Source organism: Microcaecilia unicolor, chromosome 2 (assembly GCF_901765095.1).
Source record: "Microcaecilia unicolor chromosome 2, aMicUni1.1, whole genome shotgun sequence".
NCBI lineage: Eukaryota > Metazoa > Chordata > Amphibia > Gymnophiona > Siphonopidae > Microcaecilia > Microcaecilia unicolor.
Window position 1 is genome coordinate 354,601,976 of NC_044032.1, and position 27,303 is coordinate 354,629,278.

The 27,303-nt window shown below is 46.4% G+C and overlaps 1 protein-coding gene across 1 annotated transcript in view; it reads left to right on the forward strand.

Moving 5' to 3' along the window:
* Positions 1-27,303, forward strand: part of TNKS (tankyrase) — a 505,381-nt gene that overhangs the window by 72,770 nt on the left and 405,308 nt on the right. The window contains exon 3 of the mRNA XM_030194488.1: positions 13,246-13,341. Coding sequence (XP_030050348.1) covers positions 13,246-13,341 — 96 coding nt within the window. The remainder of the gene's footprint in view (positions 1-13,245; positions 13,342-27,303) is intronic.

A 27,303-nucleotide genomic window follows, 5' to 3' on the forward strand; every position in this document is an offset into this window, starting at 1 on the left:
GCCCAGCGTCTTACTGATGGTTTTGTAGCCCATTCCAGCCTTGTGCAGGTGCATTGGGCAGATCATATACTAACTTAAAAGATGTATAAGACCATTTTTATTATAGGCTAAGGAAACCAGAGTAATACTTTTTTCCCTAGATAAACTGCTTGTTTGTTACCGATAACCCATTTTATAAACTGCAGCCCCCCCATTACCTCCCCTCTCTCATCTCTCCCTACATTCCTCCCCGTAATCTCCGCTCGCTGGACAAATCTCTCTTGTCGTCCCCCTTCTCCTCCACTGCTAATTCCAGGCTTCGTTCCTTTTCCCTCGCGGCACCTTATGCCTGGAATGGACTTCCTGAGCCTGTACGCCTAGCTCCGTCTCTACCTGTTTTCAAATCTATGCTGAAAACCCACCTTTTCACCACTGCTTTTGGCTCCTAACCACTACTCAATTCCCCTATCCTTGTTCCTTCTCACCCAGTACTTTCCTCGCCCTTAATTGTCTTGTCTGTCTGTATTTTTAGATTGTAAGCTCTATCGAGCAGGGACTGTCTCTCTGTGTCGGGTGTTCAGCGCTGCGTGCGTCTGGTAGCGCTATACAAATGTTAATAATAATAATGATCTTGTCCCTGACATCCTTAGACAGCTCCTTGCTCTTGGCCATTTTGTAGAGGTTAGAGTCTGACTGATTCACTGAGTCTGTGGACAGGTGTCTTTCATACAGGTGACCATTGCCGACAGCTGTCTGTCATGCAGGTAACGAGTTGATTTGGAGCATCTACCTGGTCTGTAGGGGCCAGATCTCTTACTGGTTGGTGGGGGATCAAATACTTATTTCCCTCTGCAGAATGCAAATAAATTCATATACTTTCCACAATGTGATTTTCCGAATTTAATTTGTGATGTGCTATCTCTCACTGTTACCAATAACCTACCCTTCAATTATGGGCTGCTCATGTCTTTGTCAGTGGGCAAACTTACAAAATCAGCAAGGGATCAAATACTTATTTCCACCACTGTATAGGGAGGCAAAAGTTTGCTCTCTATCTCCACCTGCTGGTAGATGGACACAACCCACCAGTCTATGGATTGATCAGCTATGATTAATGGAAAGAAAATTATCAGGTATGATACATAATTTTACCATTGTTTGACTGGGTGACCAGAGAATTGGATTGATGGCGTGTGCTAGATGTAATCTACGATTTCAACAAAACGTTTGACACTGGTCTGCATAGGAGTCTCTTGAATAAACTTGACAGACTGAAATTAGGACCCAAAGTGGCGAACTGGGTTAGGAACTGTTTGACAGACAAGATGCCAGAAGGTGGTGTTTTGTGGAATTCACTCTGAGGAAGGAATGATGAGTAGTGGAGTGCCTCAAGGATCGGTGCTGGGGCTGATTCTGTTCCGTAGATTTGTGAACGACATTGCCGAAGGGTTAGAAGGTATGGTTTGCCTTTTTGTGGATGATACCAAGATTTGTAAAAGAGTGGAGACCCTGGAAGGAGTGGAAAACATGAAAAGGATCTGCAAAGGTTAGAAGAATGGTCTAATGTTTGGAAATTAAAATTCAATGTGAAGTACAGAATGACAAGATAGATTTGGATAGGCTGGAGAGAGTTTTGACGACAACTCAAAGGACAGAGCCGGGCGGACTTTTATGGTCTGTCCCAGAAACAACAAAGACCATGATCAAGTTAATAATATCACGTTCATTATTGATTTAATCTTGAATTGAGAATGAATGTGACCGTTGGGCAGACTGGATGGACCATTTAGGTCTTTATCTACTGTTACAAAATGAAGAAGCCTGCAAACGACATAGGTGAAAAGAAATTGGTTTGTTTAGTTTCCTGTTTTTCTACACTTTTGAGAAAATCGAATTAAATTTAACTGCCTAACTCACTAAAACTTTAACTCAAGTAAAACTGTTGCACAGGTGACTACTCACAGGGCACAGTTAGCAAGCATATATTAGAGGTGGCGAAAAAGGGAAGGAAAATGTGCTTTTGAATCTAAGCAGCAACAACAACAACAAAAAAATGCCAGCTATGTTCTCCTAGGTGCCCACCACATGTTGCTGAACTGAATAGGTATATGAGAATACCCTTGGGACCCACTACTTGCATCCCAAGAAAGCATGAAGAGCAAGAGCCAGAGGAATAGGCTATACAGCCTTCTGCTAGAACACAAAATCAAGAATAAGGAATAACAGGTTTTTCTGTTACCTCTCAGTTGTACCTTTTGATACAGACCTAGTTAAAGTTTGAGAGACATTGGCATATTTACAGAAATAAAGTACCCAGTGCATTGCTTATGGAGCTGTTGTGGTTGCAAGAACTGTCCTGTGGCCTGACTAGAATTCTTGTCAATCAGCAGCAATAGACTGGCTGCATAGGGCATTTGGCAGTAGGTCTTCTTTTGATGGTAAGAAGTGCTGGTCCACTGGTAAGATAGGAAATTGGGATTACTACTAGGGCAATTCTGTGTAATTGCACTTTGTAGATTCTGCAATAATTAAATTCTGTGCACAATTTACCTTGAGTTGATGGGAGGTGGAGCCATTGTTCAAATTCAGCTGCTGCCATGGCATTCTGGCACCACACAGCTCTCAGAATGTTGTCAATGCAATTCCAAATCCTGTGCTGTCCTTAGAAGATTTTGAGAACAGCACAGTATTTTAGGCACCGCTGATTGCATTTTGCTAGGGCTGCACAGTGGAGGAATAATATGGAAGCAGCAATTTGTGAATCAGTCAACTGCACTGTGCAACAGTGATTATGCCATGGAGAAATGGAGGCTGGGGTGAGAAGCTGGGGAAGGAGCAAAGGGCTAAGGGGAATACAGGTGGTGGGTGGGAGGAGGAAGTGGATAATGGGTCATGTGTGGAAGGAGAGATGAACTTGGGGAGCTAGGGGTAGGGGATTTGAAGGTTGGGAGAAGAACTGAGAACAGAGGAGGTAAGGGAATGTATGAAAATGACCTGTTGGGGTAAAGGAGGGTAGGAAGTGAGTGTGGGGATGGGTGAGGGAGCTGGCTTAACAGAGGGTAAGGGGTATATAGAAGAGGGAATGGACTGGAAGAGTCGAGAGATGGGGGGGGGGGGGTGTATGTATGGGGGGTGGAATTTGGAACAACAGAGGGTAAAAGGAAATGTGTGGAAGGAGAACTGAGCAAGGGGTGATGAGTGAAGAGGGCACATGACTCCGTGGAGACTGAGTAAGCAGGAATGTGTAGGATGAAGAATTGGGTGAGGAAGGGTCTATGTGAGGGAGAAAGTTTAGGGGGGAAAGATGAGCTGAGAGAGCATATTTGAAGAATGCTGAGCTAGGGGAAGGTCTCAGGGAAGGCGTATTTGTGTATTTATGTATGTATAGGGAAGTGATCTATAGCCTTTTGGTTTGGGCTTTGTATTTCATGTACTTTTCATTTTGACAGTCTGTGCAGCCAACAGGAATTCTAGGTAGCACCAGTTCTCTTTTCAACTGCTGACATTTGTAGCAACAATTATGAACACCACTGCATTGCTGTAAGAAGTCAGCACTGCCTGAAGCTCATAACTCCCCCTGGACTCAGTGGATTGCTGAAATAAAAATCACAAAGTCAGAAGCCCTATTTATGGTGCGCTGTTACAGTACTCCTGGGGAAATTCTGCGCCAAGAACTTGAAAATGTTGTATCTTTGAGTAAAATCTTTTCTGCCATGATGTTTAAATTGCTATTCAGAGACAGATGCTATTGTATTTTGCATAGTTTTAAAATACTCGCTCAATATTTTAATTTTTTTTGCACAGAATTTCTTCAGGTGTACAAGATCATATCTCTGCTGGGATATTAGAAGCAGCACACTGTTGAAGGTATAAAAGGTCTGCAAACAGCCAAGAGTCCGCAATCTCTGATCATATTTCTGGTGCTAGATAAAGAAATAAGAATGATGAAGTCAGGAGCCAGAAACCAGTACAGTGTCTAATGTAAATATAGAAGCAAATAATATAAAATAATACAGCAGGTAAGGCTATGGAAGAATAAAGGGCACTGTAGGAGGAAGAGATTTAGGAGAACAAGGTAACAGAAAAAACAAATAGATGTCAAAATTAAAAACAAAACAGATAGGGAAAGATAGGACCTGGACTATAAAGCAGCATGCCAACTTCTCTGTGAGCTTTCTATTAAATGAAGGGTAAACCGTTTTGGGAGGAAGGAAAAAGGGGTTTATTTTGTAACCAGTTTTAGCTAGAAAACAGTTTAAATTTTGTTCAATTGTGTATAATATTTTAGCTGGAAATACCTTATTTGATGGATATTATCTGCTTTCCTACTAGGAGGTTGAGTACGAGATGAAAGTATTTTACATTACCCTTAACCAACTCAATGTCAGTTATACAATGACAATATCATATCAAACTGCCCAGATTTGGAACTCTACCTGAAGAGGTTAGGGAGATTAAATATCACTCACTTTTTAGGAAATATTTTAAGGTATACTTGTTTTGTGTATATTTATTAACGGATAAGTAATTTAATTGATTTTTATTATTTAACCTACAATTTCCAATGTTCAGTTACATTATTTTGTGATCTGCTTAGAACTGTGGTGGTGGTAGAATATAAACTTGTTTTGTTATGTAATGTGATGTCGGCTGATCAGAATGACTGCCCTTATATTTTCAGAAATGTCTCTGCCAGGCTGACTCTCAAAACTTAGGTATGCCATTTGTTGTGACAAGCTTGGTGGGATATAGCATAAGTATGTGGTGATCTCTTTTGAGTTCTGAAAACTATTCTTTTGCATTTGATTTTGACAGAGGGGGGAGACTGAAAAATAAAGATGTGGGAGTTCTGATAGGTATTCAAGCCAGTCTTCAGGCAGCTGTTATTATACAATATCATTTTCCAAAATATAAGTGAAGGATCACCTGTACCTGGAAAAGTCCCATCTTTCAGTGGAGAGGCATGTGGGCTATGAGTGTTCTGGTGGCCAGGGTAAATATGTTTGCAAAAAAAAAAAAAAGTGCAGATAAAAGCTTTCAGCTGATAAGGGCAAGTCAGTTGTGCTTGAATTGCTTCGATAACTTCTATTTCAAGATCACGTAATTAAACAGATGGACTATAGTCTTGGTATAGCTTTTCTGGAGTTCTTAGAGGAAAAGTCCATAGTCTACTATTGAGAGAGACTTGGGGAAGCCACTGCTTGTCCCTTGGGTTAGTAGCATGGAATCTTGCTACTGTTTGAGATTGTCAGGTACTTGTGACATGAATTGGCCACTGTTGGCAGCAGGATACTGGGCTAGATGTACCATTGGTCTGATCAAGTATGGCTATTATGTTTTTATGTTCTTTTCTTAAAGCACTTCATAGGAACACTATTTTTTTGCACGGTAATCATGGGCGCGTTGCCCATGTTCCAAGCTTCTGTATCTGCTTGAGACCATGGTCTTATGTTCTCTGTAGACCAGTTGAGTGGCCTTATTTACCACAATCTGCAGAGACTCATTAAGGCTGGTATCTGTTTGCAAGGAGAACTTCTCTGGAGATAGGGATAGACAAGAGGCCTTCAGCTTCTCCAGTGGCTCGCTGCTCTTGGCAAGTGCCATCATGTCCTCTAGCACTGACTTCTTAGTAGAAACTTTGGCAAGATGAAAAAAAAATGTTGCAGTCTGGCTGAACCCTAGGGCATATACTCAGCAAGTGCCACTCTCTCTTTTAATCAGCATTTTTGTCATCAGGGAACAGAAAGGGGTTGTTTAAAGAAGACTTATTTGATGGCTTGCAGGAGCTCAGCACATGTACATTCATCTAGGAATGCATTGCTTCATTCCCCTGTAGGTACAGTTTCAGACTAAACATGCACAGTTTTGAAAATACAAAATTGCTTGCATTGCAACAATCATAGAAACATAGCAACAGAGAAAAATGAAGGTAGATAAAGACCATATGGCTTAGCCAGTCTGCCCATCCATGCTATCTACCCTTTAAAAACTTATATTCTGCTCTGTCAACAGTCTTCTAGGTGGATTACACTATCAACATACATAGAGGCAGATTTAGATGTTGTCGCTATCACAGACTGACCAAACAATGTGATGAAGAGTCCAGTAATACTTTTGCAATAATAGAAAAAAATGTAAAAACAAGGAAAAGGCCTCAAAACACCCAAACACCTACTTTAATTTCAGCGTCTTTAGCTGGGGTTGTGGTATTCATCATTGGTCATAAAAACCTTGTAACTTTGCTTTTATTTTAATATATTTTGTCATACTTTATTCATCCTTTGTTAAAATAACTATTTACTTTTTTTATTTCTGAAAAAAGGTCTAACTTTTTTGACCATATATTTTTAGAATAGTTTTGCTCAAAAATTCTTAATGCAATTTATGAAGTAGAAGAAGTTGTGCACTTAACTGACACCCGATGGCTTTTGGTCAGTATTCTTTAGTCAGGTTCCCATGTGCAGGAGTGTCACCGTTTTAGATCACCTAAGGTCTTCCTGTGCATTTTGTGTCTTGGATGATGATCAGGGCCATAAGTTCCTTTTGCATGGTTTAGAGACTGTTTAATGTTCTCTGATGTGTGGGTCTCTTACCTGGATTCTTTCTCAAGGTTGCTCTGAGATGTGGGTCCCCCCTCTCCCCCCCCCCCCTGCCTTAACAGAAAAAGAGAGGCAGCCAATGCGAGACCACCTTGCACCCAGTGTTAGTGAGCATGCAGGTTTTTTTCCTACCACTTTTTTTCCCCTTGGATTGTTAGTCTGGTAGGGTTCAAAGGCTCTGGTTCCCCTCCTAGGTATGGAGTAGCTAGGATGCTTCTGGTGCTCAGTTCTGTTAAGCTCCAACAGGTAGTCTCTTACTCTTGGTTCAGTCTCTCTCTTTCTCTCCCTTTCCCCAGTTTTCCTCCTCGCAGGGAATAGGGGTGGACAGCCTGTGGAGTTGGCTTCTTATTATTGCCATACATAGTTTCCAGGAGGTGTCTTTGATTAGATCAGCTTCAAAGAAAAAAATGGTGTGCTTATGGAGCATGTAGGGTGTTTATCACTTTACCTTCAGGACCTGCCTTGTGTTCTTATTAGTATGGACCTTAACCATGGTCTGGTGGAACAGCTGAAGGTTCTGGGCAATGGTTAGAGTACTGGAGTATCCCACTGTTGTCACCAGCTATAGGAAGAAAGGGCTGTTTCTGTATTCTCAGAGAGATTACCTCCTTGGAGATGGATTGGCCAACTGAGAAAGCAAAAATGGTAACGTATTGACCCTAGACTTAAGTACTGGGCACTGGGTGGAGTAATATCCTAGTAGTCAGTGCAGCAGACTTGATATCCTGGAGAACTGGGTTCAGTTCCCACTGCAGCTCCTTATGACCCTGTGCAAGTCACTTAATTCTTTATTGTTCCAGGTACAAAATGTCGTGTACCTGAGACATCAAGATTGGAGCCAAGCCTTCTCCCCTCAAAGAACTGTATACTTCCCTTCTGACTCCCACACTTTGGGCGTGCCTACACTTTGGGTGCGCCTACTCTGATGTCAGACGCCTTCACTTTAAAACCAGGAACTTCTCCCTACTTTATTGCCTCAGCTACAACCTTCTTGGTTTCTGGTGCGTTTATCTTGTTGCTGATCTGTTGACCTGACTTCTGCCTGGACCTGACCTCTGCTGGATCGCTGCCTGACCTGACTTCTGTCTGGTACTGTCTTCTGCTCTGCTTTGTCTTCGCCTCCTTCTGTCTTCGCCTTCTCTTCCTCGCCTGACTTCCTAAGTCCTGTTGACCACCTGAACCCAGGGGCTCAATCGCTGGGGAACGGTGGTCACCGCAGGTGAAGCGTTGGGTTTCTGACTGCTGGTTCTTTGATCAGCACAAGGGCTCACTTCTACTCCCAACATTGTGACAGATAGCTGAGGCCATGAACTCGTCAAACAAGCCCGACCTACCTGACCTAGAGCAGATGGTACGACAGCAGCAGTCCCAACTGCATCAGTTATCGGGAGTTCTCCAAGATGTCTGTTCCCAGCTTTCTGCTATCCGGGCTCAGCACTGAACAGCAGGGCCACTGGTCGGTGCTTCTGCACCCATTCCAGCAGGTTTGCTACTCCAGGTTCCTGAACCACCTTGTATTGATGGATTTCCCACGGCCTGTCGAGGCTTCCTTAACCAGTGCCTTATGCGTTTTGAGCTGTAGCCGGCGTCTTTCCCCATGGACCACATTAAGGTAGTCTACATCATATCTCTATTATCGGGTCAAGCCCTAGCTTGGGCTTCTCCCCTATGGGAACAACATGATTCTATCCTTACAGATCTTACAGCTTTCCTTCATCATTTCAGGATGGTGTTTGACGAGCCTGAACGTCCCTCTTCAGTCGCTAGTGAGCTCCTCCGGCTCCAACAAGGAACCCTATCCGTAGGGGCTTACGCAGTTAGTTTGTGGACTCTTGCTTCAGAGTTGCGTTGGAATCAAGAAGCCCTAACTTCCATGTTTTGGCAAGGATGAGCTGGCGGGACCAACCGACCACCCTCGATGAACTTTATAGCCTTATGCATGCGAATTGACATTTGATTCCAGGAGAGGGCTGAAGAACGTGTTGCCCAGCGGCGGCCTCCTCGCTTCCAGCGACTCCCCCCCCCCCCCCCCCCCGCTACCGCCTCCTAATCCGGATTCCTCACCGGAGAAATCTGATGAATCCATGGTGCTTGACCATTACCGTTTATCGGAGCAGGAGAGGTCCCGTAGTCGACTCAACATCCTCTGTCTTTATTGCAGACAGACTGGTCATTTTCTACGCAAATGCCCTCAGAAGGCGGGAAACGCCTAGACCTGAGAACTTCAAGGAGAATGATCCTGGGCCTGTCTTCTTATTCCCAGAGTTTGGATCTCTCATACCTGCCTTCCTGGGTATGGTTCATTTGTAAGGAGGAGTGGGATAGTTCCTCTTGTAAGATAGCATCCTCCCAACTAACAGATCATAGATTCAATCTTGCCTTTTAACTGTTTACATGTAAGAAAATAATTTGAAATTTATAGGGCTTGGTACTTGACCTAACTGTCTTGCTATACACCTATGGCCATTTTCTCCATTTTTCCTTCTACGAAGAGGTACATCAGGGTTCACCTGTCTGCTGGTGTAGGCATTATGCTGGCAGAGTTTGGGCAGTTGAAGAGCATGGGCAGTGCTGAAGTTTCTTCAGTCTGTTTAGCACACTAGTTTGTCACTTCCGGTGACTTTTGGTGCACAGTTCTCAGCTATCTGAAGGTTGGCTCTTTGTGTACCTTTAGGTTCCATGAGATTTTTTATTAGTGGGACTATTAAATTCCCAAGATGCTCAGTAGCAGGTCTTTATAGATCTCATGACACTTAGTTCTAGCTGTGTGTTTATGGGAACCATATAGGATAGCTGAAGTCTATGGGACAGGTGAGCTCTCCTTCCTTGTGTAGTTTGCAGTAAGGCTTCTCCAAGGGCTGTTTTTGAGAGTCCCTGGGAGCCCCCATTTTATTCCCTGTGATTCGCAAGTAGTTGCTGAGGTGGAGCTCTAGTTGTCTCTGCTCAACACTCTGTTCCTTTTTCGGGTTCTGCTTTCTCGCTGAAACAAAAGCAGGATTTAGGGGAGTTGGCAAGATGTCCTGTTTCGGACCCTACAGTCTGTGGCCTTTTGAGAGTCTCTGTGTGTAGCTTGCTTGGGGCTTATGGTTCTGGGATGTTCCAAGTTTAAGCCTTTTGGCTTTGTGCTTGTCCAGTGCAGTGTTTTGGGATGCTTGGCCCAGCTTCATCTCCTTGCCTTTGGGTAGGACAGTAGTTGGCTGTTTTAGGTTTCTTGTATGGTATCTCTGGCCAGTTTGTGGATCTGCAGGTATTACATGAGATTGAAGATATTTTCTCTTGATTGGTCTTGTGATTGTCTTGTTTGGGCTAGGCATGTTCATGGAAACAGCATAGGAAAGTTGGGATACGTGTTCTATACCAGAGATAGGAAATTCCAGTCCTTGAGTGCCCCAGGAAGGTCAGGTTTTTAGGATATCCACAATGAATATGCATAACATTAGATTTGAATATAGATTTGCATGCACTGCCTACTTAGTAGACAAATCTATCTTGTGCATATTCATTATGGATATCCTGAAAACCTGACCTACCTGGGGCTCTTGAGGACAAGAATTGCCTGCCGCTATTCTTATTTCTAGGGAGCTACGGCAGAATGACAGGGGTGGGCAGTCTTGATCCTTGAGTGTAGCATCCTAGTCAGGTTTTTGAGATTTCCCCAATGACTATGCATGAGATCTCTTTGTATACAATGGAGGCAGTGCGTGCAAAAAAGATCTCCTGCATATTCATTAGGGAAATCCTAAAAACCCGCCTGGGTTGCAGCCCTCTGACTGAGGTTGTCCACCCCTGCAATATGGGTTAACGTTTTCAAGTCGAAGGTAAGGCTGTCATCAAAGTTAGCTTGGCTGGAGCAATGCAGCTTACTGGTTTGGATTGAGGTCTGGTTGGATCAACGCTCCCAGTTTACAGTGAGAGGTTGTCTTCCTCCTACCCTGGGCCTAAAAGCTTTTGTGCATCCCACTTGTTTGGTCTAGCAGGAAGATGAAATTTATTCTTACCTGTTCATTTTCTTTCTTTGAATCTAGGACTCACCCAAGAAGACTTCGTTGAGGATGTTTTCTTGTGGTGGTATTTGGTATCTTGGGAGGTCTTTCAATTTGCTCTGTTTGGCGGGGTTTGAAATAAGACTTGCTTGGTCCTGCAACATCTGGGTCCTGGGGCTGGATCTATAATGTTTGCCTGTATGGAAAGGTTGCTCTGTAATGTAGATCCATAAAGATGGTCAATAAGGACTATTAATGTTCTTTGGTTAGTCATGAATGGGATCTATGATGGTGATTCATTCTGGTGATACCTGTGGATGTTGTCCAAGGATGATGATGCAAAATGATACAGGTGGTCTATAAGACTGATCTCTAATGTTGACCCATTGGGTGCTTCATTATGCTGAGTCATGGTGTTCCTCCATAACAGGGGACCCATCATCCTAGGCTATAAATTTTATCTCAAACGATTTCCATGTGATTAATCTATAATATTTTTCAAGTGTTTAAGATCAGCTTTGGCAATGATATACTACTACTACTACTTATCATTTCTATAGTGATACTAGGTGTGCGCAGCGCTGTATATGTGAACATGAAGAGACAGTCCCTGCTTGACAGAGCTTACAATCTAATTAGGACAAACAGGACAAATAAGAGATAAGGGAATTAGTAAGGTAGGAATGATAAAATATGATATACTGGCAAGCTCCAGAGTCGCACTGCCTCTTCTTTGGTGATGTCACTGAATTCTTAGCATTCTCTGCCTTCATCTGCTGGTAGGTGGACATAGCTCACTCATCTGGACTGGTCTAACAGGATTCAAGGAAAAGAAAATTAGTAGGTAAGAATAAATTTCACTATGCTGGTCTTAACTGGAGTATCAGGCAGTGGTGGTTGGCTTTTTTTTTTGTACAGCACACCTAATCAGATCTGAAGGCATACCAGTTGGGGAGCATTGTTCTAGATGAATATTTTGCAGTGAATGTAGATTGTCAGGTATAATTATCTGGGTATTTCAGATAAAGTTATACTAGTGAATAGGATTTATAATCACAGTTTGTAACTGGGAATTTTCAGTTTGTCTCTTTAACCCACTGATAAAGCACCACTTGTTTGACAAGGCATTCTCCATCATGTACAAGGACTTCTGATATCTCTTGCTTTTCTATTCTCTTCCACCAGTACAGGGTGATAAAAGATCATTAGACTTATGATGATGTAATCGTGCAAGGTGAGGTGCAGGAATAGTGATAAACACTGACGTGTGCTTGTTTTTGAGATTTGCACAGCCAAAAATTTGTTTTCATTTATGAACAGTATCTCTGGTGACTAAGTGCAGTACTTCTGTTGCATACCCACTGAAGAACTGACACAGTGATTCATGCAACATGTTCTGTTTATTTTTACAGTTGTTTTATTATTCATGCGATTGATACTAGTACATTTCAACCATTGGCACTATATTGCAATGGAGTTAAATTTTTGTAGTGAATTTTTATGGGGAGAAACTGTATATAAGATGTGTTCATGCTTGTATTTCTGTATTACTTGTGTGGAAAATATCTCCTTTGGTAACTATGTAAACATCTGTGACACCTGGACTGGCCCTGTTCTATAATTTAAAAAAATTCAGTAACAGCTGACCAAGGAGGGCCACTGGTTAGAACACAGGGCTTGACATTCAGGGGAGCCCAGGTTAAATATATAAAACTAGATGAATTTAGTTTTATATATTGATTTAAGAAAAAAAGACTTCTATTTTGTAATGATAGCTAGTAAAGCTGAACCCAAAATAGTGTCAATACCTTAGTATTGGTATGTGAAAGGAAATTCATTACACAGCCATCCTCTCTCTATCCTATGATTGGTTAGTTTTATTTCCTTTAATTATGATTTTAGCTGCATAATGTACTTTCTTTTAGTGTATTTGTTTTAAATGCAATTGTTTCACCTGTACTCTGCTTGGAAATTTTATGACTAGTGGAATATAAATGAGCAAAATATTTTTTTTTCTTTTGTTGTAATTTTTCATATTTAAATCTAGTAGTTTGTGATAGGTCTGAAGGATATTGGAAGGGGTAGTTGCTTTCCCTAACTATTAAAATGATTTTGTTTTTCGTGTTTTTAAATTTGTTTTTATTTCTTATTTATAGTATAAAGATGTTGGTTATTTAACTATGCAGTATGCCACTTAGAATTTTAGTTAATGCAGGATACAAACGTTTTAAACAAATTACACTTTTGGAGCCCAGCTATGTTGTGATCAATTTGTTTGTAGATAGTGAGCCACTAAAAGGTGTGTGTTAGTGTAGGAGAAGGTATTCAGCAGTAAAAGGAGAGATGGCAGCTGCCTTACTGGCAGTGAAAACCAGATGAGAATAGGCTTTAGCAGATTTGTTAGCATGTGCTCTTGTGCTGTTCAACTACAGCATCCTAAATGATCAAAATATAATTTTCATGTTTTTAATACTAAGTCATGTGATCTTATTGTATCTTAAGTTGCCAACTTATCTGCACTCTGCCGAGGATCTTTTGCTGCAGTACTTTGGGGGAGGAGAAAAAGAATACAAGGGAAAACTGTGCAATGTATGTTTACTCTTACACAATGCCGAAGAGAGTCTTACCAGTAAATAATCTGTGTATCCCTGAGATAAGATATTGCTTCTGCTTTCCCTGCACAGTACTACTGCAGCACGGAGCTGATCCAAACATCCGCAACACTGATGGAAAGTCAGCCCTGGACCTGGCAGACCCTTCAGCTAAAGCTGTCCTCACAGGTAAGAACATCATTGCTTTCTGGACTACTTCACAGTAGGCTGCAGTCAATCTCATGAACTTTTCTGTCTAGCATACCCCTTCTCACAACATATAAAGAAGAAGAATGATATTTATATGCCATTATCTAGTTTCTTGGTATTTATTTCATGTGCAGCTTTGTTATTAATTGCTGAATTTGATAGACATAGAAAAAATTGAAATTTTTCAGAGACTTATAAAAGCATTAAAGGAGATCGGTCATTCTTGATCACGCTGGCACTCCTATGGCTTGAATTGTAGTTGTTTTCTCCAGTCAATAGTATTTATGACTCACTTTTGAACATGCAAGAGCAATTGTATTAGAGCACAAGAAGTTGTTGATCACAGGGCAGCCTGCCGCACTACCTCCCAGATCAATAGTTGGATAAAATTGCATAATTCAGTAGTTCATATGCATTTTTTAAAAAATGTAGCTCAAAGACAGCTCATGCAAACAGTTTATCTCTAATCATTGATTCTGAATATTGTAGAAATGTGTACATTTTTTTATCAGTACTTGTAATGTAAGATTTTTTTCATCAATATATTTGTTACTGCTAATTTGCTATGTGTGATATCGTGTGATGCTTCTTACAGCTGCCTACGAAACTTCCTTCAACAAGATAAGTGTATCAGTACTAAGTTAATGTGTTACGTGTATGATACGTCTCGTTTATCAACCAACCCCCCTTTAACACTTACTCTCTTGCTTCGTTCTGCACTTTCTTTTTCTCTCTCCTTCAGTTTAAGATGATATTGGAACTGTGCTATAGCTGCTGTCACTTACTAGATCTTAGTTAACAACGTGCAAGTCACAACATAAACATCTTATTTCAGGATACTGATTTATAATGAACGGTTTATCAGACAAACACAGGCAGACCCTTTTAATTTATAAAGCTTTGTCTTAGTCTACATCAAAATTATTCAGCCTCCTAACCAAATTCCAAGTAAAAGGCAGGAGCTAAATAAAACCTTGATCTTACCTTTTTATAATATATAACATCAAATCCTTTGCAACCATATGTATACAGATACCTTTATTATAAACTAGTAAAAAAGGCCCGTTTCTGTCGGAAATGAAACGGGCGCTAGCAAGGTTTTCCTCGGAGTGTTTGTTTGAGAGAGAGAGAGAGAGAGAGAGAGAGAGAGTGAGAGTGTGTGAGAGAGATGGAGATTTTGTTAGAGAGTGTGTCAGAGAGAGTGTATGTGAGAGACAGAGAGAGAGTGAGTGCCCCCCCCTCCAGCCACCCATGTCCAGCGATCCTACTCTCCCCCTGCCCCCCCCCCCTACAGCCACCCGTGTCCAACGACCCTGCTCTCTCACCTGCCCCTCCTTCATCCACCCAGGTTGTGTAACCAATTCTTCGGGGCAGGCAGGCAGGCAAGATCCCCGGTCCTGCCTGCCTGCTGTTGGCGCTGGCGCTGATGCTCCCCCCGCTGCTGGATCGGTGTTCAAAATGGCCACCGAGACTTCCAATGGCGGACTTGCGAGACTTCTGCTGACGTCTTGGAGGCCGCCCTTGTAAGTATCGTTGGCCATTTTGAACAGCGATCCGGAATGGGGGAAGCGTTAGCGCCAGCATCGGGTAGGCAGGACCGGGGATCTTTCCTGCCTGCCCCAAAGAATTGTTTACACAACCTGGGTGGCTGGAGGGGGGGCAGGGGGAGAGTAGTGTCGCTGGACATGGTTGGCTGCCGGGGGGGGGGGGGGCAGGGGGAGAGGAGGGTCGCAGACATGGGTGGCAGGGGGGGGGGGCAGGGGAGAGGAGGGTCGTTGTTTGATGCGCCGCTCCCTGCCACTTGCGACGCGTGTTTCCCTACTCCTCCCCCTGCCTGGGAATCAACTGTGAATGACGTCAGCCTGGCTATGGAGCCTAGCTCAGCTGCCTGAGAATCAGCTGTGAATGACATCAGCCTGGCTATGGAGCCTAGCTCAGCTGCCTGAGAATCAGCTGTGAGTGACATCAGCCTGGTTACGGAGCCTAGCTCAGCAATTCCGAAGGCGCCACGGACACAGGCAGACACATTAGAACGTTGGTGGTGAGAATTATTATATAGGATCATATACCAAATATTCTTAATACAATGTGTTACACGTATTTAAACCAAACACACAACACTCACACTCCACACAAACACTCATCATACCACAATATATCATCCCATATTTTTCAAGTATAAACCATGATATAAATAATGTAAACAATGTTATCAAATGGCACATTATGAAGAAATGAGAAGAATAAAAATCTTTATGCTTCTCATGACAATTCTCTTGTATTAGAACGTGCAGATCTCGGTGCTTGTCCCAACGTGAGGTGTATATTCATAAGGCTGGATCACCCCTATCCAAGCCCATATAGATGATTCCTAACACTCTCAAAATTCCGGAAGGGTATTTTCCACAATTAACTTGGCTAGATCATTTTTTTTCTCCTACACTCATTTCACTGTCCGTGTCCAACTAGTTTCAACATATTGTAATCCTCAAGGTCACAGCAAGGATGCACATTCACCAAATGCCATTGACCCTACACAGACCATGTTTCGCTCACCTGAGCGTCGTCAGGGGTCAGTGACCAATACAGACCACACAAGACTCATACTGTTCCCATGCCATGCAGCAGGTCTTCTAAAGGATATGGGAGAACAAGTATGGTAAATACTGTATTTTACTGTAACAGAGGTGGTTCTTTGGTTTCTGTTTTGTCTTTGCTGAACATAACTTTTTAAACTAGAATAGACATTTTATTTCCGGTTACTAGAATGAAAAATATACATTCCTTGTCATCAAGCAGATGAAGCCATTACGTATGGGTTATGTCCATCAACCAGCAGGGGAGATAGAGAGCACTCAAACTTTCACAGTGCCCTCTTGGCCAGCTAGCTCCACTGCCTCTCCAGTATTCTCTATCTCCCTTAGCAGGGTGGCTGCAGCTTGTTTGAGCTCCAGAAAAATCTGCCGGGAGGTGGTTCCTGGCTTGCCAGTTGTTAACCAGGGTGTTGGAGGCTATAGCAGCTTCACTTTAAAGGCACATAGGTTAGCCCTTTCCCTGCCTTACCCATACCTCTGTGGATGTGGACATATTGCCTTGCTTTCCCTGTCCTTACCCACCAACAGTGGATGCAGGCATATAGGTTCGCCCTTTCCCTGCCTTTCCCACTCATCTGAGCCTCCGGAGTCTTCAATACCTCTGTTTTCCTCACAGCTTAAAAAAAAAAAAAAAAAAAAAGTCGCGTCGCGTTTTTAAACGCAGAGACGCTGGAACAGAGGTTTTTGACCTGATTTTCAGCAGGATCGTAGTTGTACACTAGATCCTTTGAGGTAAGAGTGTTTTCCAACTCCTCCGGGGTGGGCCCGCGATCAGGACGATTTTGGCGCGAAACCGCCATTTTGGATTTTACCGCCATTTTTTGGCGATGGCTGCGGACAATGTAAAGCGCTGTTCCACTTGTGGCAAGCGCAAATCAGCAGCAGGGCTCTGTAAATCGTGCTGTATTGGCGTAGGAGCCGGCCCGAGCATGGCGAGCGATGTTTCTTCCCGCTCCGAGCTGGCAGCGGGCGCCATTTTGCTTACACCGCATGGCGCGGCCTCCGTGGACACGGAGAGACCTGAGCCGGGTGGGGCACCTCGAGATGAGGTTATTTCAGGAGTGGCTAGCACCAGACAGGATGTGGGTGCCCAGGGTGAGATTTTCTCCCTGGATTTTGTGCTTTTGCTGCATAAAGCATACATGATGAAAAGAGCCCTTCCTCAAGGGTCGCCTGAGGCTCCTCTGATTGCCCCCCCGATGGATTCTGGCCTGGGACTGCCCAGTGAGGTTTTTTTCCCGGATGCTTGGCCTAAAGATAAGTGCAGAAGGGTTAATTCCCCTTCAGATTGTGGTGCACCTTTTTCCCCCCCCGTGGTCGGGGTGTGAGGATTCGGAGAACTCTGACAGACGTTCTTGGTCTGAGGAACCAGAGTCAGGTGCGGATTTACCACAGGATCTGGATGATCCCTCCGCGGTGAGGATTTTCCACCGTGATGAGCTGCCAGCGCTTATTTCAGATACCCTGCAGGCCCTCTCGATTGAAGATCCTGACAGTGGCATGGCCTCCTCGGGTAATCCCAGGATGGCTAGTACCAAGAAAGCTGCTCGGGCCTTCCCTTTGCATGACTCCATCCTAGAGCTTGTTTCGGCTCAGTGGGCGGACCCCAAGGGACCTTTGAGAGTTTCCAGGGCTATGGGGCAGTTATACCCTCTGCGTGAGGGACATGTGGCTCGTTTTCAAATGCCTACAGTGGATGCCCTAGTCACTGCGGTGACAAAGAGAACTACCTTCCCTGTTGAAGGAGGTGTTGCCCTGAAGGACGTTCAAGACCGTAGGCTGGAAACAGCGTTGAAACGGTCCTTTGAAATTGCAGGTCTCACTGTTCGGGCGTCTGCATGCAGCTGTTATGCTGTGAGAGCCTGCCTAGCTTGGCTGCAACAGGCAGTGGCTCAGCCCGGATATGGAGCGGAGCCCTTCTTGGATGTGGCTCCGCGGATGGAGGTGGCCTTGTCCTTTCTGGCTGATGCCCTTTATGACCTTGTCAGAGCTTCGGCTAAACAAATGGCAGTAGCAGTGGCGGCTCGCCGTCGTCTGTGGCTACGACACTGGGCAGCGGACATGGCCTCTAAGCAAAGGTTGGTGAAGTTGCCTTTTCAAGGACTTCTCCTATTTGGTGAGGAGTTAGAGAAAATTGTGAAAGGCCTGAGTGATCCAAAACCCCTGCGCTTGCCCGAAGATAGGCAGAGGCCTTCCTCTAAGGGCCAGGCGGTCCATTCCTCGTACAGACCTCGCTTCCGTGAAGCTAGAAGGTACCGCCCGGGGCGTTCTGCTGGGTTCACTTCACGTGCCCGTGGTCAGCAGAGGAACTCCTTTCGCTCGGACAAGCGTTCCGCAGCCGGTGGCTCAAGACCAGGAGTTCAGGGGCGACCCTCTCAATGATGGTGCACCGGCCCTCTCCTCGATGCCTGTCATCGGAGGACGGCTTTCCCTCTTTGTCGAGGAGTGGGCCAAGATTTCCTCAGATCAGTGGGTTCTGGACCTGATCAGAGATGGATACAGAATAGAATTCAACGCCCCAGTAAGAGACGTGTTTGTGGAGTCCCGATGCGGTTCTGCCGTCAAACGGGCGGCGGTGGAGGAGAATTTACAAGGTCTGATTCAGTTAGGGGCAGTGACCCCGGTGCCTCCCGCCGAGCAAGGCTGCGGCCGATACGCCATCTACTTTGTGGTGCCGCGAAAAGGTGGGTCCTTTTGCCCTATTCTGGACTTAAAAGAAGTGAACAAGTCCCTGAGAGTGTGGCATTTCCACATGGAATCCCTGCGCTCCGTCATTGCGGCAGTTCAGCCAGGAGAGTTTCTCACGTCTCTAGACCTGAAAGAAGCTTACTTGCACATACCGATTTGGCCCCCGCACCAGAAGTTTCTGAGGTTTGCGGTGTTGGGAAAACATTTCCAGTTCAGGGCCTTGCCTTTTGGCCTCGCTACAGCTCCCCGAACCTTTTCGAAGGTAATGGTGGTAGTAGCTGCTTTTCTCAGGTGAGAAGGTATCAGGGTTCACCCGTACCTAGACGACTGGCTCATCAGAGCAGACTCTGCAACAGAGAGCTTACAAGCTACAGCCAGAGTGGTCTCAGTACTGGTATCTCTAGGCTGTGTCGTCAATATGGCCAAAAGTCACCTGTCCCCTTCACAATCTCTAGAGTTTTTGGGGTCCAGGTTCGACACAGTCTCGGGCTATGTGTTCCTACCCGAGCTAAGGCGGTGCAAGCTTCAGAATCAGGTCCGTCTGCTCCTGAGGATGCCCCGCCCGCGAGCTTGGGACATTGTCCAGCTGCTGGGATCGATGACAGCCACGATGGAAGTGGTACCCTGGGCGAAAGCGCACCTGAGACCTCTAAAGTATTCCCTACTCCGGAGATGGTCTCCTGTTTCTCAGGATTACCAATGCAGACTTACTTGGCTCCCTGCGGCCTGTCTCAGCATGGAGTGGTGGCTCTCGTACAGCATGCTGCGGCGAGGAATGCCGCTGACGCTCTCCGTTTGGTGCCTAGTGGTAACAGATGCCAGCCTGAAGGGCTGGGGCGCACACTGCAAGGGGAAGCATGCCCAGTGTCTATGGACACCCGAGGAGTCTGAGTGGTCCATCAACCGCCTAGAGTTGAAAGCGGTGTTTCAGGCGCTTCTGGCTTTTCAAGTAACCCTGGAAGGATTGGCTGTCAGAGTGATGTCGGACAACACGACAACGGTGGCCTATATAAATCGACAAGGCGGAACAAGGTGCAGAGCACTAGCCGTGCAGGCCGAACTGATTTGCCACTGGGCCGAGCTGCATCTTCAGTGTCTGTCGGCAGCTCATATCGCAGGTCAGAGCAATGTGCAGGCCGATTATCTGAGCAGGCATCAGATCGATCCAGCAGAATGGAATCTGGCAGACGAAGTATTCCTGCAGATCTGTGCCAAATGGGGCAAGCCCGTGATGGATCTAATGGCGACAAGTGCCAATACCAAAGTCCCGTGCTTCTTCAGCAGACGGAGAGATCCTCGCTCGGCGGGGTTGGATGCCTTGGCTCAACCCTGGCCTCCGGGTCTACTTTATGTGTTTCCTCCATGGCCCTTGATAGGGCGCCTGCTCTTGCGGATTCGGCTGCACCCAGGAGAAGTGGTCCTCATCGCCCCGGATTGGCCAAGGAGACCTTGGTATGCAGACCTCCGACAGATGCTCCTGGAGGCTCCTCTGCTGTTACCTCTGGTACCGAACCTGTTGACTCAGGGACCGGTAGCCATGGAGGACGCCGGCCGCTTTGGTCTTACGGCATGGCTATTGAGAGGGCGCAATTGAGGGATAAAGGTTATTCCAATAAAGTTATTTCCACTCTCCTGCAAGCCCGCAAGCGGTCCACTTCCGTGGCTTATGCCAGGATTTGGTGCCTGTTTGAGTCTTGGTGTGCTTCCAGAGCCATTGTTCCAGTGCGGGCTCCTGTCTCGCCGATTCTGGACTTTTTGCAGGAAGGTGTACAAAAAGGCTTGGCCTATAATTCCCTGCGGGTGCAGGTGGCAGCGTTGGCCTCCCTTCGTGGTAAGGTGGAAGGCGTGTCTTTGGCTGCTCACCCAGATGTGGCACGGTTTCTTAGAGGGGTGCTTCGGCTCCGACCTCCAGTGCGAGCACCCTGTCCAGCTTGGAACCTGGGGCTAGTTTTGAAAATCCTGCAGGCATCTCCTTTTGAGCCGCTTCGGCGAGCATCGGAGAAAGACTTGACACTGAAGGCCGTTTTTCTGGTGGCCATTACCTCGGCGAGACGGGTGTCAGAGCTCCAGGCGCTGTCCTGTAGAGACCCATTTCTGCAATTTTCAGAGTCCGGAGTCACGGTTCGGACCGTGCCTTCCTTTATGCCTAAGGTGGTTTCAGCCTTTCACCTAAACTAGCCTATTTTCTTGCCCTCTTTTTCAGAGGAAGAGTTTCCAGAATCTTTTGGGCAGCTGCACCTTTTGGATGTGCGCAGGACTCTGCTGCAGTATCTGCGAGTTACTAACTTTTTCAGGACTTCTGATCATCTGTTTGTTTTGCTATCCGGTTCTCGCAGAGGGTCTCCAGCGTCTAAAGCCACTATTGCCCGCTGGCTCAAAGAAACTATCTTTTCAGCTTATCTGCTGGCCGGCAGGGTTCCGCCTGTAGCCTTTAAGGCACATTCTACTAGAGCGATTTCTTCCTCTTGGGCTGAAACTGGAGCACTCTCTCTTCAAGAGATATGCAGTGCAGCAACATGGGCTTCTAAGCTCTCCTTTGCCCGACATTACAGGCTGGATGTGGCTGCCAGGAGGGATGCGCGTTTTGGTGCACAAGTGCTAGCGCGTGGTGTGGCTTGTTCCCACCCTATCTAGGGATTGCTTTGTTACATCCCATACGTAATGGCTTCATCTGCTTGATGACAAGGAAGGGAAAATTAGGTTCTTACCTTGGTAATTTTCTTTCCTTTAGTTATAGCAGATGAAGCCATGAGCCCTCCCTGTATGATTGTCTGTATGCTGTGAATCTGTTTTTCAGGTTCTGTTCTAATTTCCTGAAGTTCCTTCCTTGGGAGAAAGTTGGAAAACAATCTTCAGGATTCATGTTCAGTTTAAATTTAGGAGGATGTGTTCATTCCCTCCAGGAGGCGCGTGTGTTCCCCTCCAGTTCTATAAATATGAGGATGAGTTCATTCCCTCCAGTGTGTTGGGAGGATGTGTGATTCCCTCCAGGAGGCGCGTGTGTTCCCCTCCACTTATACAATAAGGAGGATGAGTTTATTCCCTCCAGGAGGATGTGCATTCCCTCCTTTATGAGTTCATGCCCTTGTGATGGGCCATCGTTCGCTGTGAGGAAAGCTCTTGTGATTCCCATTGCGGTTTGCCATACTGCTTTGGAAGCTTCAAATACTGAAGAGGCAGTGGAGCTAGCTGGCCAAGAGGGCACTGTGAAAGTTTGAGTGCTCTCTATCTCCCCTGCTGGTTGATGGACATAACCCATACGTAATGGCTTCATCTGCTATGACTAAAGGAAAGAAAATTACCAAGGTAAGAACCTAATTTTCCCTTCTTCCGCCATATAATGCTGTTGTTGGGGCTAGAGATTATCTAGTACTTCATTATCTAAGCTGTAAGAAACTTGTTTACAAATCAGATCTTATAGCGAGATTTGCTTATCGGCACAAAAAGTTGGAACTTCTTGATGACGTCAATTAGAAGTCAGTGTGATTACTTGGTGTTTTGTAAAATGTTAAAAACTTTCCTCTTTGGAACATTACTAGGTATGGATACTGATCTCCCCTTCAGAGAGTGCTGCACCTCCCTCCCCCCCCCCCCCCCCCCCCCCGTGGTCGGGCTGCGAGGATTCGGAGGCCTCTGGCAGGCCTTCATGGTCTGAGGAGCCAGAGTCTGGTGCAGAAGTGACTCAGGATCTGGACGATTCCTCCATGGTGAGGATTTTCCACCGTGATGAGCTGCCAGCGCTTATTTCTGATGCCCTGCAGGCTCTCTCTATTGAGGATCCTGCCAGTGGCACAGCCTCCTCTGTGAATCCTAGGATGGCTAGTACCAAAAAGCCTGCTCGAGCCTTTCCTTTGCATGACTCCATCCAAGAGCTTATTTCGGCTCTATGGGCTGACCCCGAGGGACCTTTGAAAGTTTCCAGGGCTATGGGGCAATTATACTCGCTTTGCTATGCCTAAAGTGGATGCCCTAGTCACAGCTGTGACAAAGAGAACTACCCTCTCTGTTGAAGGAGGTGTTGCCCTGAAGGATATTCAAGACCATAGATTGGAATCAGCACTTAAACGGTCATTTGAAATTGCAGGTCTCACTATTCGGGCGTCTGCATGCAGTTGTTATGCTGCTAGAGCCTGCCTGGCTTGGTTGCAACAGGCAGTGGAACAGCCCGGTGATGGAGCGGAGCCCTTTTCAGATGTGGCTCCGCGGATGGAGTCGGCCTTGTCCTTTCTTGCTGACGCCCTTTATGATATTGTCAGAGCTTCGGCTAAACACACGGCAGTAGCAGTGGCGGCTCGCCGTCTTCTTTGGCTACGGCATTGGGCGGCGGACATGGCCTCTAAGCAAAGGTTGGTGAAGTTGCCCTTTCAAGGCCTTCTCCTGTTTGGTGAGGTGTTGGAGAAAATTGTGAAGGGGCTGGGTGAGGCTAAACCCCAGCCCTTGCCCGAAGATAGGTCTCGGCCTTCCTCTAAGGGTGCGGCGGTCCACTCCTCTTACAGACCTCGCTTCCGTGAAGCTCGAAGGTACCGCCCGGGGCGTTCTGCTGGGTTCACTTCTCGTGCCCGTTTTCAGCAGAGGAACTCCTTTCTCTCGGACAAACATTCCGCAGCCACTGGCTCAAGGCCTGGAGTTCAGGGGCGACTCTCTCAATGATGGTACGCCGGCCCTCTCCTCGAGTCCTGTCATCAGAGGACGTCTTTCCCTCTTTGCCGAGGAGTGGGCCAACATTTCCTCAGATCAGTGGGTTTTGGACCTGATCAGAGACGGTTACAGAATAGAAATCGACGCCCCTGTAAGAGACGTGTTTGTGGAGTCCCGATGCGGTTCTGCTGCCAAACGGGCGGTGGTAGAGGAGACTTTACAAGGTCTGATTCAGATAGGGGCAGTGTCCCCGGTACCTGCCGCCGAACACAGCTGCGGCCGCTACTCCATCTACTTTGTGGTGCCGCGAAAAGGAGGGTCTTTTTGCCCTATTCTGGACTTAAAAGAATTAAACAAGTCCCTGAGAGTGCGGCATTTTCACATGGAAACCCTGTGCTCCGTCATTGCGGCGGTACAGCCAGGAGAGTTTCTCACGTCTCTGGACCTGAAAGAAGCTTACTTGCACATTCCAATTTGGCCCCCGCACCAGAAGTTTCTGAGGTTTGCGGTGATGGGAAAGCATTTCCAGTTCCAGGCCGTGCCTTTTGGCCTCGCCACATCTCCCCGCACCTTTTCGAAGGTTATGGTGGTAGTAGCTGCCTTTCTAAGGCGAGAGGGTATTCGGGTTTACCCGTACCTGGACGACTGGCTCATTCGAGCAAACTCTGCTGCAGAGAGTCAGCATGTAACAGCCAGAGTGGTCTCAGTACTTCAATCTCTGGGCTGGGTCGTCAATTTGGCCAAAAGTCACCTGACCCCCTCGCAGTCTCTAGAATATTTGGGGGCCAGGTTTGACACAGCCTCGGGGTATGTGTACCTACCTGAGCAAAGGCGGTGCAAGCTTCAGAATCAGGTCCGTCTGCTCCTGAGGATGCCCCGCCCACGAGCTTGGGACATTGTCCAGCTGCTTGGATCGATGACGGCCACCATGGAATTGGTGCCCTGGGCGAGAGCGCACCTGAGACCTCTACAGTATGCTGTACTCCAAAGATGGTCTCCAGTATCTCAGGATTACCAATGCAGACTCTCTTGGCTCCCTGCGGCCAGACTCAGCATGGAGTGGTGGCTCTCAGACAGCATGCTCTGGCGAGGAATGCCGCTGGTGCTCCCCGATTGGTGCCTAGTGGTGACAGATGCCAGCCTGAAAGGCTGGGGCGCACATTGCAAGGGGAAGCATGCCCAGGGTCTATGGGCACCCGAGGAGTCGGAGTGGTCCATCAGCCGCCTAGAGTTGAAAGCGGTGTTTCAGGCGCTTCTGGCCTTTCAAGTGACCCTGGAAGGACTGGCTGTCAGAGTGATGTCGGACAACACGACAGCAGTGGCCTACATAAATTGACAAGGCGGCACTCAGTGCAGAGCTCTAGCCGCGCAGGCCGAACAAATTTGCCACTGGGCCGAGCTGCATCTACAGTTTCTGTCGGCAGCTCACATTGCAGGTCAGAGCAACGTGCAAGCCGATTATCTAAGCAGGCATCAGATCGATCCAGCGGAGTGGGAACTTGCAGACGAAGTGTTCCTGCAGATATGTGCCAAGTGGGGCAAGCCCGTGATGGATCTAATGGCGACAAGCTCCAATGCCAAAGTCCCGTGCTTCTTCAGCAGACTGAGAGATCCTCGCTCAGCGGGGTTGGATGCCTTGGCTCAACCCTGGCCTCAGGGCCTACTGCATGTGTTCCCTCCATGGCCCTTGATAGGGCGAGTGCTTCTACGGATTCGGCTGCATCCAGGAGGAATGGTTCTCGTCGCCCCGGATTGGCCCAGGAGGCCTTGGTATGCGGACCTCCGACAGATGCTCGTAGTGGATCCCCTTCAGTTACCTCTGGTTCCCAACCTGTTGTCACAGGGTCCGGTGACCATGGAGGACGCCAGCCGATTTGGTCTTATGGCCTGGCGATTGAGAGGGCGCAATTGAGAGGCAGAGGCTATTCCAATAAAGTAATTACCACTCTCCTGCAAGCCCGCAAGCGTTCCACTTCCGTGGCTTATGCCAGGATTTGGCGCCAGTTTGAAGTCTGGTGTGCTTCCAGAGAGATCACACCCCTGCGGGCTCCTGTCTCGCCGATTCTGGACTTTTTGCAGGATGGTGTACAAAAAGGCTTGGCCTATAATTCCCTACGGGTGCAAGTGGCAGCATTGGCCTCCCTACGTGGCAAGGTTGAAGGCGTGTCTTTAGCTGCTCATGCGGATGTGGCACGGTTTCTTAGAAGGGTGCTTCGGCTCCGTCCTCTCGTGCGTGCACCTTGTCCAGCTTGGAACCTGGGGCTAGTGCTGAAGGCCCTTCAGGGTGCTCCCTTTGAACCGCTTCGGCGGGCTTCAGAGAAAGATTTGACACTGAAGGCCGTCTTGTTAGTGGCCATTACTTCGGCGAGACAGGTGTCAGAGCTCCAGGTGCTGTCCTGTAGAGACCCTTTTCTGCAGTTTTCAGAGTCCGGGGTCACGGTTCGGACCGTGCCTTCCTTCTTGCCTAAGGTGGTTTCGGCGTTTCACCTAAACCAACCTATTTTCTTGCCCTCCTTTGTCGAGGAGGAGTTTCCAGAATCTTTTGGGCAATTGCACCTGTTGGATGTGCGCAGGACTCTGCTGCAGTATCTGCGAGTTAGTAACTCTTTCAGGACCTCTGATCATCTGTTTGTTTTGCTATCAGGTCCTCGCAGAGGGTCTCCAGCGTCTAAAGCCACTATTGCCCGCTGGCTTAAAGAATCTATCTTTTCAGCTTATTTGCTTGCCGGCCGGCCTCTGCCTGATGCCTTTAAGGCGCATTCCACTAGAGGATTTTCCTCTTCTTGGGCTGAAACTGGAGCACTCTCTCTTCAAGAGATTTGTAGTGCAGAAACATGGGCTTCTAAGCTCTCTTTTGCCCAACATTACAGGCTGGATGTGGCTGCCAGGAGGGCCGCACATTTTGGAGCGCAAGTGCTGGTGCGTGGTGTGGCTTGTTCCTACCCTATCTAGGGATTGCTTTGATACATCCCATCTGTAATGGCTGCATCTGCTTGATGACAAGGAAGGGAAAATTAGGTTCTTACCGTGATAATTTTCTTTCCTTTAGTCATAGCAGATGCAGCCATGATCCCTCCCTGTCTGATGCTATCTGCTGCTAAATCTATTTCAGGTTCTATTCGTGTTTCCTGTAGATTCCGTCCTTGGGAGAAAGTCGGAAAACGGTCTTCAGGATTCTTGTTCAATTAAAGGAAGATGGCTTAATTTCCTCCAGTTTCATGTTTTGGAGGATGAGTTTATTCCCTCCAGTTATGTCTCAGTGGAGGATGAGTTTATGCCCTCCGGGAGGATGTTTCATTCCCTCCGTTCTGAGTTAATGCCCTTTGTTGTAGGGCCATCGTTCGCTGTGAGGAAAGCTTCTGTTATTCCCATTGCGGTTTGCCATACTGCTTTGGAAGCTTCAAATACTGAAGAGAGGCAGTGGAGCAAGCTGGTATGAGGCACTGAAAAAAGTGTGCTCTCTATCTCCCTCTGCTGGTTGATGGACACAACCCATCTGTAATGGCTGCATCTGCTATGACTAAAGGAAAGAAAATTATCACAGTAAGAACCTAATTTTCCCTTTTTTTCTTACTCTTTCAAAAAGTACAGAGTCTAGGGGACATTCAGTTACACAGAAATGCTTTAAAAACAAATAGGAGGAAATATTTTTTCACTCAACGAATAGCTAAGCTCTGGAACTCACTGTTGGAGGATGTGGTAACAGCAGTTAATGTATCTGGGTTTAAAAAAAGGTTTGAACAAGTTCCTGGAGGAAAAGTTCATAGTCTGCTATTGAGAGAGACATGGGGAAGCCACTGCTTGCCCTGGGATTGGTAGTATTGAATGTTGTTACTATTTGGGTTTCTGCCAGATACTGGTGACCTGGATAAGCCACTGGTGGAAACAGGATATTGGGCTAGATGGTTCATTGGTCTGACCCAGTATGGCTATTCTTATGTTCTTATATATTCTATATGATGTGATTTCACTGGTTGCTGGGATAATGTGGGATATAAATTACATAAATAAATTGCAAACA